The 12,095-nt window shown below is 47.0% G+C and overlaps 1 protein-coding gene and 1 pseudogene across 6 annotated transcripts in view; both read right to left on the reverse strand.

Annotated features, from left to right (window-relative positions):
• Positions 1–12,095, reverse strand: part of HNRNPUL1 (heterogeneous nuclear ribonucleoprotein U like 1) — a 37,021-nt gene that overhangs the window by 6,002 nt on the left and 18,924 nt on the right. For all 6 annotated transcript variants that reach the window (XM_025424904.3, XM_025424906.3, XM_025424905.3 and 3 more), the window contains exons 8-10: positions 10,772–11,038; positions 9,499–9,621; positions 9,272–9,400 (exon numbers count right to left, since the gene is read on the reverse strand). In XM_025424904.3, the coding sequence (XP_025280689.1) occupies positions 9,272–9,400; positions 9,499–9,621; positions 10,772–11,038 (519 nt within the window). The remainder of the gene's footprint in view (positions 1–9,271; positions 9,401–9,498; positions 9,622–10,771; positions 11,039–12,095) is intronic.
• On the reverse strand, positions 212–324 carry LOC112645676 (U6 spliceosomal RNA; annotated as a pseudogene).

Raw genomic sequence — 12,095 nt, forward strand, 5'->3', positions numbered from 1 at the left:
CACAGGCTCATGGTAAAAACTTCAGAGGAATAAGAATTTATTGTTAAGAATCCCTTTATTTGCTTACTGCCATTCCTCCTTCCCAGAGATGACCCGAACTGAATTTATGTATTTCTAGAAAGATCTGTATGAATTTTTTTCTTTCTTAAAGCATTTACTTTGAGATATGATGGAAAAATCTTAGAGGTACACATGGGAAATTGGTCATAGTTAAAATATGGAACGCTTCACGAATCTGCGTGTCATCCTCAAGCAGAGGCCATGGTAATTTTCTCTGTATCGTTCCAATTTTATTTTAGTGTATGTGCTGTTGAAATCAACACAGATTTGTGATTTTTAAGATTTTATTTATTCTAACAATAAATAAATTTAAGAATAAATTTTATTTATTCTATTTTAAGATTTTTTTAAATTTTTTATTTATTCTGAGACACAGAGAGAGAGGCAGAGTCCTAGGCAGAAGGAAAAGCAGGCTCCTTGTAGGGAGCCGAATATGGGACTTGATCCCTGCACCCGGGATCAAGCCCTGAGCTGAAGGCAGACACCAAACTGCTGAGCCATCCAAGCATCCCGATGTGTGTGATTTTTAATACAAATGGAATCATGCTACATACTCTCTGGAAGGCTTTTTTCACTTAATGTTTCTCTAACGTTTTTCTGGGCCAGTGTTCTCTTTTAATGGCTATATAATATTTACAGAATGGTTGCCATAATTAACCAGCCCCTTCTGACAGTTTTGTGGACTGTTTTCATCAACACTGTGGTTCTTTTATTCCCCTAGTCCTTCTCTAAAGCCATCAGGCTTACCCACAGGCTTCTACCCAGAGAGCAGGACAAGGCAACAGCCCATGCTTTTTCACAAGTGCAGTTTTGCTGCTAACGTTCTGTTCCCTTCCTCTAGGTGATGCACAGGTGTGTCCTGGGCTGGTTCTGGCACAAAGTGGTGCTCTAGAACACACCTGACCAAGAGTAGCAGTTGCCAACAGCTTCCATTTACTGAGTACCTTCTATGTGCTCTTTGGAACTGAGACCCAGACCTGTGGCACCCCAGGGCTCACAGATTCAGCCTGTACACCCAAATCACCTGGATGCTACTGGAAAAGAGAATAGCCCTAATGCCACTCAGGAATTACCAAACTCGTTTCTGGAGACGGGACCCAGGCACCATACAGGTATCCTCCCTATCCAAACTTAAGACACTGAAGAGAATTAGGAGTCCTGAGGAATACCTGCTTTTGAAAAAAAAAAAAAAAAATACCTGCTTTTTTTTTTTTTTTTTTTTTAAATACCTGCTTTTGAACAACTTTTAGCGGCTCTGAAAGGGACTCAAGGGAAAAGCCCTTGAGGGGCAGGTACCAAGAGACACAAAAAATACTGTATTTCCATCCTGATAGGGTGGAAAAGCCCAGGGTCAAGTCCTAGTTTGGCCATTAACTCACTCTGGCCAGTCCTTATAGTTGCTTCATCTGTAAATCAGATGAAATGCCTCCCTGCCAGGGCTGCTAAAGACTGAGCGGAAAAGGATAATAGAACAACTGCCCCAAACACAATTAAGACCTTGAGTGGGGTTTCTGAGGCAGCCTCCAGCATGGGAGCTGTCTTGATAGAGGCAGGCAGTGTGTGTGTGGGTGGGTGGCTTGGCATATCCCAACTCTAACCTAAGTTAGAGTGTGGTCAGGTCACACCCCCATGGCCCTGGGTGAACAAGTTCCACTCAACCTACTTGTCTGTAAAATCAACAGACTTTGCATTTAATGAGTCTCAAGCCCTGAAAGGGGAAAATAGTATGAATGTCATATGTTCACTATTAAGACTTCAGGAATTCATGTTGAGTAAAAGCCCTTGGTTAGCCCAGGGCCTGGCTCACAGCCAACATTCAACAAATGGGAGCCACTGTTGTTATGGCTGTTACTGGGGAGGGAGGTATGCCATGGTTAGTCTCACTGTAAAGTAAACGTGAAGTGATCCAGACCAGGGGAAGATCAAATTAATAGTGACTTCCCATCAGAAAGACAGGGACAGAGGGACGACGCCTGGGTGGCTCAGCAGTTGAGAATCTGCCTTCAGCTCAGGGCATGATCCTCGAGTCTGGGATCAAGTCTCGCATCGGGTTCCCTGCATGGAGCCTGCTTCTCCCTCTGCCTGTATCTCTGCCTCTCTCTCTCTGTCTCTCATGAATAAATAAACAAAATCTTAAGAAGAAAGAAAAAAAAAAGGAAAGGCAGGGACAGGGGCCCCTGGGTGGCTCAGTTGGTTAAGCATCTGACTCTTGGTTTTGGCTCAGGCCGTGATCTCAGAGTCGTGGGTCTGAGTCCTGAGTCAGGCTCTGTGCTCAGCATGAAGTGGGCTTGGGATTCTCTCTCTCCCTCTCCCTGCTCATACTCTAAAAGGCAGGTACAGTGAGACAGGGTAGAAAGAACACAGGCTTTGGGGAAGAAGCTGGGGTTTGAAATCCCAGCTGTGCCTCCTACTATTTGTGAGACTAGACAAGTCACCTAATTAGCCTGTGTCTCAAATTTCTTCATCTGAAAGAGAGGGATCAGATCTTCCTCTTGGCTCTGATGAGGATTTGCAGATGTGAGTGTCTGGCATGTGGCAAGGAGGGGGCAGGGAAAGTTCCAAGTCAACACACATAGGGTGGATCTGAAAATATGGCCAATAGGACTGACACTGTCCCAGGAAAGGCTTCCCAATGGAAAGGACCAAGGAAAGTTAAATTCGAAGAAAAGACAAGACACAAGAGATCCTCTCCCAAGGCACAAGGAAGAGGATACTGGGCTGTAGGTCGGCCAGAGGCCAAGGACCCCAGTGCACATCTGCTGGGAGATCTGGGCTGTGGGTGCAGCTGTTCTCTAAACCAATCAGACCCTTGATCCTGACACACAACAGGCAGGGATGTTCTTCCCCGTGCCCCAGGGAAAATGTTCCACCCTTCAAGGAAAGGGAGGAGGATAGTCTATGCTGCAAGCACACACCCATGCTGGGATCTGGGCCCTGAAGACTGGCCCTTGGAGAGGCCGTGGGCCACAAGTGGTTAAGAGGCACATCAGGTTACAGAGGAAAAGTCCCTCTTCCCACTGCTCTTCCTGGACTCATTCCTAAAAGCAAAACAAGGTGGCATCTGATCATAACAAGATAGAATTTGGCCTCCTCCAGCTAAATAATGAGGTTTTCTCCTGGCACAAAAGCCAGAGTGACTGTGGCTCCAGACCATTCTGTGGACAACCCATTCCACGGTTCTTGCCCATAAGAAATGATCCTATTTTGACTGCCTCAAACCCCAAAGACAGGGATAAACACCTCCTGGAGATTTTCCAAGGGCAGACCTGCCCTGTAAATGTGCTGATGAGGGGGCAGAAAATAGAAGCAATGTGGTCAAGAAGGCTAGTCCTTGAAGCTTCATGGGAGTGGGAGGAGTGGGGGTGGAGCATACTGGACTCCTAATAATAGTCAGCCCCTGTCCTGGGAAGTGGCTAGACTCTGAGGGATGGGTCCTCAGACACTCTGGAACGGAGGTACTGAGAACACACTTGGCGAGTGTTTTTAAGAGTGTCTTTCCCTCCCCTTATTCCTGGTCTTGGGGAAGGGAAGAAGAGAGTCTGAACCAGGCCAGCAGAAATCCAAATGTTTGGCTTCCTGGAGGAAAGGGAGTTAGCTGCTGGTGGCTGTTGCTACAGCAAACACAGTGAGGTCAGAGCCCTTAGGTTGGCCCAGCAATGCTATGGTCACTGGGGGCTGCTGGTGGCTGTTGCTAGGAGACCAGCACAACAGCTAGGTCAGCTCTTCCAGCTGTGTGGGATCCCTCTGCCCAGCTCCTGCTTCTCCCGGTCCCACCCTGCTTAGAGATGCTGACTCTAAGAAGGTCTGGGGCTGTGTTCCCTGGCTCCCTAGCTATCCTCAATCCCCAGCGAAGTGGGCCAAAGGACAGGAGTTGAGTTTCTCCAAGAAGTTCTGTGGGCAGTTCTGGTGTATGATGGTCTGGGGGAATGAGGGAGAAATACAGTAGCAGAAATAACTCCGGCTATGAGAGTCCCACTGTCTCCTGTCCAGAGCTTAGTAGGGTCAGGCTGGCCATGACAGGAACCTGGCTGGACCCCAGAGAAGCACATTTAAAGCCAGTGACAAAGTCAGTGACAAAAGAACTCTGGGCTTAGAGGTAAACCCAGTGGAAGGAACCACAAATGCAGGAAGAGAACTGTCTGGAATTGTCAACAATGCAACAGGCTGAGGCTCTGGGGATGGGGAAGGTGGAGAAGAGAAACACCTCCCTCTCTACAACAACTGCCATCAAGAGGCGGTTTACTCTGGACCTCTCCTCTTAGCTCTAGGTTTCTGTCTCACGGGAAGGCATGGCATGGGACTTGGGAAAGCGGCTGCTGACAGCTGCTGACAGGACATGGGGAGGTTCCCAATGGTTAGGCTTTTAACTCCTATCTGTTCTTGGTCATCATCATCAACGGGGATGCAAAGCAGGACTAGGACTAATACCACAGGTTCTGACGACTGAGACAGGGTTGGCAATGCTGTCACATCCAGTTCTGCTTCTGATTACTACTGCCTGGCCTGGCTCTGTGCTGTGAGAGCCCTAAGAGAACTCATTGCCTGCAGCCCTCAACTCTGGGAATGGTTTGGGGCCCTCATACATGGCCCTGCAGAGGCCTTCTCAAAGCCTTCAGGAGAGTTCCTGCCCCTGCTCTGCACCATCTCAAAGCTCTATGGTAGGCCAGGGGCAGGCCAGGCAGGAACTCATTCCAGAGGCTTTCCATGGGTAAGAAAGGGCCCTAAAGAGCACTTGAGGCAATGTGGCCTCCTACTTCTCTGTTCGCCTTTAGCCATGTCCCTCTCTGATGAAAACATGATCCTGGTTCCCCACTGCCCTCAGGACAAAGTCTCAACTCCTTTTATCATCGTCCATATCCTTGCCAGGCACCCCATTTCCAGACAGCTTTCCTAATTTTCCACCATAGACCCCACCATTCTTGGCTGTGATTTTTCTGGGAGGTCAGCTAAAACCTGTTCTACCAGTAAACTGACTACATTACTTCAAATAGGTTCCTTTCTCTGATGAGGGCTCAGCTTCCCCCCCCAAATCCAGCTATTTTTTTCTTGCCCTCCTCAGATGTCCCACAGCTCTAACACCCCCATATCAAGAGTACTGAAATCATCATGATATATAGGTCCAGGCTCCAACACACCTGAGAGCTTGTGCTCAATGAGACACAGCCTGGGATAGGGGCTGGGATTCTGGCCAAAGGCAGAATTCTGGCTCACATAGCCTCTTTCTCCTTCCCTCTAAGGATGAGCATTTCTGAGGCCAACCTCGGGAGAGCCAAATGTGAGGAGGTCTGACCACTTAGGAAAAATCAGAGGGGAAAGGGAAAAGATAACCCTAAGCTAAGACCCTAGGACTGTAGGGATTTTGCCGGCGGTACTGTCTCTGCTCTGGGAGTTCTATCTAGCTCAGGATTCAGCTATACATCGACTTATCCCTCACTGTTGAAGTTGGTGGAGTGGGAAGTGCCAGCACCTGGCCAGGGTTCTGCTCTGAATCTTACATCCTACCTCCACGGTTTTCTGGAACCCACTTCTGGGGCTTAAGCCCACAATAGGTCAAATCACTGGCTTCAGACCTCTTCTGAGGCCTGAATAATCTATAGCTTCAGGCCCCTATTCAATCCTCCAATCTGTGGTTAATCAGAGAACTCTCCTGTTCCTCCTTCAGAGTTTAGGTTATTTTGCCTCTCTGTTGGCTTGGGTCACTTGACTTGACCTGCAGGTCCCTCCACCAGGAGGCCAGCAGCCCTGAAGAGTACAGGTGCACCTGGTACAGCCCTGGACCCTGTCCCTGAACAAGCTAGCACAAACCAAGAAGGCCAACAGTGAGTCTTTTCAGACCTCAGCTGTTCTGTGCCTGGCTGAGATGCTGGGGGCTTGACTTCCAGGGAAAGCCCACCTTGAAATGTTGAATACAGACATTAAAGACCATTTTCCCCTAGGATTATAATCCTTCTCCACTGGGCCACATATTTGAAATGGGTTTCACAAATGATTTAATTAGGAAACAGAGGAAAAAAAAAAAAAAAGGGCAAGGATTCTTGGGTATCCAAACAAGGAATCCTGAGGGTGCAGTTCTCTATTTTTCAGGACCTGGAATCACACTGGGGTCAAGGTGGACTATACTTTCAAAATACCCTAAGTATGTGGCAAAATGAGGCTTGTTTAAAAAACATAATCTTTGGGTCAGTTGGTAGAGCATGTAACTCTTGATCTTGGGGTTATAGATTTGAGCCTTGGGTGTAGAAGACTGAAATTAAAAAAAAAAAAAAAGAAAGAAAAGAAAAAAGAAAGAAAAATAAAAGACAAAGTCTTTTAAAGGGGGAAAAGGCTGGCTATACGCATCATGAATGGGGCTGAGCTGGGATAGTAACCTTGGGTGTCCCTTAGACTATCCTGTGCTCAACTGTTTTCAACTGTGTTTTTTTTTTTCATTAGCTCAATGACTTATTTTTTTTTTTATTTTTAAAAAAATTTTTAAAGTTTTTATTTTTTTGCAATGACTTATTTTTATCAAAGTTTAGTATTATAGGATCATGTCCTTTTTTTTTTTAAATTTTATTTATTTATTCATGAGGGACACAGACACAGGCAGAGGAAGAAACACGCTCTTCTCAGGGAGTCTGATATGGGACTCAATCCCTGGATCCAGGATCAGGCCCTGAGCCAAAGGCAGACGCAACCACTGACCAAACCAGGTGTCTCATGTCTTGTGTTCTCTACAAATGGGAGTCTTCAGGGCTCAATCTTATGATTGCAGCATTGCTCACTGGATGAAAATACACCTTTCAGGTCCATCTTTTAGAAAAGCAACATCTAGGGTGAATCTCACATGTCCACCATCATGTAAGAGAGCCAAAGGTGTGGCATAGCCTTGGCCAACTTTTAAGGTTTTGTAGTATGCGGTTTCATCAGCAAACCACATATTTCCACTCAACACTTAACTTCTCAGGATCTTTTAATTTGTCTACCATAAAAAACTATCACCAGCTAATAGCTTCTTTTTATCTTTAAAAACTAATTTCTCATTGGGGCACCTGTGTGGCTTAGTTGGTTAAGTGTCTGACTCTTTTTTTTTTTTTTAGTGTCTGACTCTTGATGGCAGCTCAGGTCATGATGTCAAGGTCGTGAGATCAAGCCCCACACTCAGCAGGCATAGTTGGCTGCTGTTGGCTCAGTTGGCTTCTCTCTCCCTACTCCTCTCCCTCTACCCCTCCCCCAACTTGTGTGCCCTCTCTATAATAAATAGATCTTTAAAAAAATTATTTAGGGGAACCCTGGGTGGCTCAGTGGTTGAGCGTTTGCCTTCAGCTCAGGGTGCGATCCCAGAGTCCCAGGACCGAGTCCCACATCAGGCTCCCTGCATGGAGCCTGCTTCTCCCTCTGCCTATGTCTCTGCTTCTCTCTCTGCGTGTGTCTCTCATGAATAAATAAATAAAATCTTAAAAAAATAAATAAATAAAAAATAAAAATAAAAAATTACTTAAAAAACCCTAGTTCTTATTATGTGCTCTTTTCAAATGCTGGCTATGAGACTTCATTTCTTCCGCTATACACATCAACTTACTGGTTTATTATGAAAAGAATGTAACTCGAGAACAGCTAGGTGGAAGATACATAGGGCAAGATATAGGGAATGGGCACAGAAATTCTGTGCTTTCTCGGCACCACTCTCCCCAAATCTCCGTGTGTCCACAAGCCCAACCTGGAGTTCCTGCTCAATTGTTTTTGTAGAAGATGCTTACTCCTACACAAAGCCAACTTGGTTCCCTGGAGTTTCCAACCACCCTTCTGACAAGCCTACCCCCACCAGCTCCACCCTCATCAGGAACTCTTTGAATTCATGGTAATCAAGTATCCAGGGCTACATGCATGGAAGGCACTCCAGTAAGGGCTGGGGTGGGGTGGGGGTAGGGGGTGCTACTCGTATTTGCACTCACAGATTTTTAAGAAAGCCCGTGCACAAGGTTAAGGGGAGCAGAGGCTTGTTCAGAGATCCCAAAATAAAGGATCTACTACTTGAGACAGCCTTTAGGACAGTATCAAGAAGGACGTCTCAAGGCGCCCAACCTAAGGAATTCATTACTCTGAGAAAGGGATCCTTAACCATGTTTGGGTCACTCATTCTTTTGAGAATGCTGAAAGCCATGAACAATCTTCCTATCCTAACTCAAAACTGTCCAGGTTTTTTTTTTTTTTTTTTTTAAGATTTTATTCATTTATTCAGAGATGCAGAGAGAGAGAGAGAGAGGCAGAGACACAGGCAGGGGGAGAAGCAGGCTCCATGCAGAGAGCCCAACGTGGGACTCGATCCAGGGTCTCCAGGATCACGCCCTGGGCTGCAGGCGGTGCTAAACCGCTGTGCCACCGGGGCTGCCCATGTCCAGTTTATTTTTTTTTAAAGGACATATCTCTGCTTGCATACAAAATTATGGTTTAATTTCAAAGGTTCTCAGATTGCCTGATGCTAAGAACCTTCCTCATAACTGGTAGAAAATACATACTTAGGTATGTATCCAACAGTCATAAAAACAGGTTAACAGGGCAGCCTGGGTGGCTCAGCGGTTTAGCACCTTCAGCCCAGGGTGTGATCCTGGAGATCTGGGATAGAGTCCCATGTTGGGCTCCCTGCACGGAGCCTGCTTCGCCCTCTGCCCGTGTCTCTGCCTCTTCCTCTCTGCGTCTCTCATGAATAAGTAAAATATTTAAAAACAAACAAAAACCAGGCTAACAGCAGCTAGGACATACCTATTTTGTAGAGCAATTAACAACAATCTCCAGCTACTATCTGCCAAAACGTGTGTTACGTGGGCACCATTATGATCTCTCCCAACCAGGAGACTGAGATTTGAAGGATGAAACCAGCTGCCCACAGTCACTTAGCTGGGAAGTAGCACAGCTTGGATTTAAGCCGAGGTTTGTCCGGCTCAGAAAACCATGTCCCTTCCATTTTACTAAATAGCTCTTACCTGATGATGTTCTTTGGGCTGCTGAGAGCCTGAGCTACATCTGGATCATGACCTCAGACCTTACCCACAGACTGGGCTCAGACAACTATGCTAAGAGTCTGGGACTGTGTCATCATGTATGGCTGACTCCCTGATCAGCACTGCAGTCCCAGACATTCTGGAGAAAAAAAAATAAAAGGACCAGAGAATTCTGAGGCACTCAACAGACCCCTTCCCTTTCCTGGGACATGATGGTCACCAGTAAATACCTGATCTAGAATGTAGTTGCGTTTTTTGCGTGCGGCGATCTGGATGAGGCGGTTGAGGCACTGGGTGGCCTGCTGGATCAGGACGTCCCAGCGGCCAGCATAGTTCCGCTGCCGGCGTAGGCCCATCACCTGCAGGCAGAGGGTGGTGAAATGGTGGGTGGTCCTGGCTGCCAAGCAGCATTTGAGGGGTGGGAAGTGGTTACAAAGAAACCAGGAACCATGCTTACCCGCATTTTATCCATGATGGCATTGGTACCCAGAATGTTGTACTTCTTGGAGGGGTTGGAAGCTGCATGTTTGATGGCCCATGTGGTCTTACCAGCAGCGGGCAGGCCCACCATCATCAGAATCTACAAGAATGGGACAGAGTGACACTGCAGCAGTAGCAGCAGGTGGTATGGCAGCCTGGCACAATCTTCACTCACTGGTGACCTCAAGGGTAACTCTAATCCTCATGGCTGCCTCCAGAAAACAGAAGCAATAATAGTGTCTACCTCACAGTGCTGCTGTTGAGATTCAAAGACATGAGGAGTCAGATGCTTAACAGAGGGCCTCACATGGGGAGAGCACAAAATCATGTATTATTATCATGAATATTTACGTTTTTGTTCAGGCGGGATTAAGTGGCTGACAGGGAAAAGCCCAGAGAGGGTCATGCACTGTGAATGGCACATGTAGTGGCCGTGAGTAGTGGTACAACCTTCCTGGAGTCTGAGAAGGGGACAAACTATACACAGCAGTACAAGCATGGTATTTATTTATTTAGTACATTTAGAATTTGCCAAACACTAGATACAACTTAAATGCCCACCAAGAGGGGAATGATTCATTTGTAAGGCCATTAAAAATGAGATTTTAAAAAGGGGTTCATGTAATAGGATAAAGCTGACAAAATAATATTGAGTGAAAAGGGCGGATATCAAAATGCTTATACTTTACAATCTCAATTATAAGCGTGTGTGTGTATAAAACAGGCACCCAGCACAGCAAAAAGGACAGCATAAACTTGAAAATTCTATCGATGAACTTATTTGCAGACAGTGGAATTATTGGATACTAATCTTCATGTTTAGTTTTTTTTTTTTGAATAAACATAAAATCACTTATGTATCTGAAAAAACATTATTTTGAGAGCAAAGCTCGCCAGTACAGCTTCTGCAGCCAAATCACCCCCAAGATCAACTGTCATTTTTTGTTCTTGGACAGTCTTGGACTCCCTGAAAATGCAGTGTGGAAGAAGCCACATGACAACTTCCTTTGGGAACCCTTCCAAGATTTAGGTCTCTTAGCTCAGCCCCTCCCCTCTTCAGCCCAAGCCACACCTACCACCCTCACCTCTCTCTCCTAGTTCTGGGAAGCCTGGAAGGAGAGGCCCCACGGTTACTCCTTCAAGAGAGGCTGTGCCCCTTTCATCACCTGGCTGCGTGTCTCCCCTCTGCCTTGGCAGCGGACGTGGCTCTTGAGTGGTGGCCTCCAATTCGGTCTTCCAGTCCCACTCACCTCACATTCTGCCTTGCTCTTTGGTCCAACGGTGCCCCGGATCCGCTCACTCAGGGGAAGGTGCTGGATAAAGGTGAAGCCTGGGAGAACGGAACAGTAGGGCTCTGCCCGCTGCCCGAAGTTGAACTCCACAGCACAATTCTTCACTAGGACATGAGGGTAGAGGGCCTGACCCCCCAAGGCTTCCTTCTGGATTCGGAAGGCAATGCCCATCCACTTCCCATTCTTGGTGAAGGAAAGTTCCACATCATTTCCACATTCAAAGTCCTAGGAGAAAAAGCCAAAGGAAGATAACTGGCAACGCTCTGCTTTAGGCATTAGGAGCCAAAGCTGGGTGGGAGCAGACACAGGGAATGGAAACACAGCCTCCTGCCCACAACTAAGGGCCTCCCTCCCCCAGCACAGATACATGAAGCACCACCAGGGAACTGCTGAGAAAGTGCAGCCAAAGCCCTCCTTGCTCCCAAACCCAGGGGATGTGACATGTGTCCTATTAGGAAGTGCCAAGTCTTGTGCCGAGCTTGAGATAATCGTGAAGGAAAAGACGATTCTGTCTCTCCTCAAGCCCAGTCAGGGCAGTCTGCGAAGAGAACAGTTGGAAAGCAAGCCACAACAGGGCCTTCTGAGTCAAGCCCAGCTCTACAAATGCACTCATGTTTGTTCAACACATGTTGCACAGCTCCTGCTCTTCCTTATGTACACGTCTATGGTGACCTGGGCCTGACAGAGCTCGGGGCCTAGTGGGGAATCAGACAAGAACACCATCCTGATTCGGTAAGAGCACCTATCTGGGAGCAAAATTCTCGGAGGAAACCTGTAAGCCAAGTCCTGAACAATACATGGAAACGAGCCAAGTCTTCGGTGGGAGGAGAGTGTCCTACAGAGAAGTGTGGCTTGTTTATAAATCTGATGGTGAGAGAACAAAGGGTCAGCCTGGCTAAAGCATAAAAGATGAGGGAGAAGTAACTTCAGGTGCAGCGGGAAAGTCAGGCATATCTGTTCATTCAACAACTACGGAGTCCTTGTGGAGCAGCTGGAGCTTAGAACTTAGTGGTTCAGACCATTTGGGAAGGCAGGCTGCTTTAGCTCTCCTATTTACACACTGTGTGACCCTGGTGTTTCATCTGCAGCTTCCCTATCAAACAAGGGGTGGGGGGGCGGTGACAAGATTTTCTGCTGCAAAGGGTTGTTCTGAGGATTAAGTGGGTCAATAGGAGCAATGATGCCAGGCATCATGGGCTGCCCTCAGCGTTGTGAGGGGCTCTCAATCACCTCAGGAGTGTGGACTCCATGCTGATGGCAGAGCAGAGCCCCTGACCTTTTT

This window comes from Canis lupus, chromosome 1, assembly GCF_003254725.2.
Source record: "Canis lupus dingo isolate Sandy chromosome 1, ASM325472v2, whole genome shotgun sequence".
Classification (NCBI taxonomy): domain Eukaryota; kingdom Metazoa; phylum Chordata; class Mammalia; order Carnivora; family Canidae; genus Canis; species Canis lupus.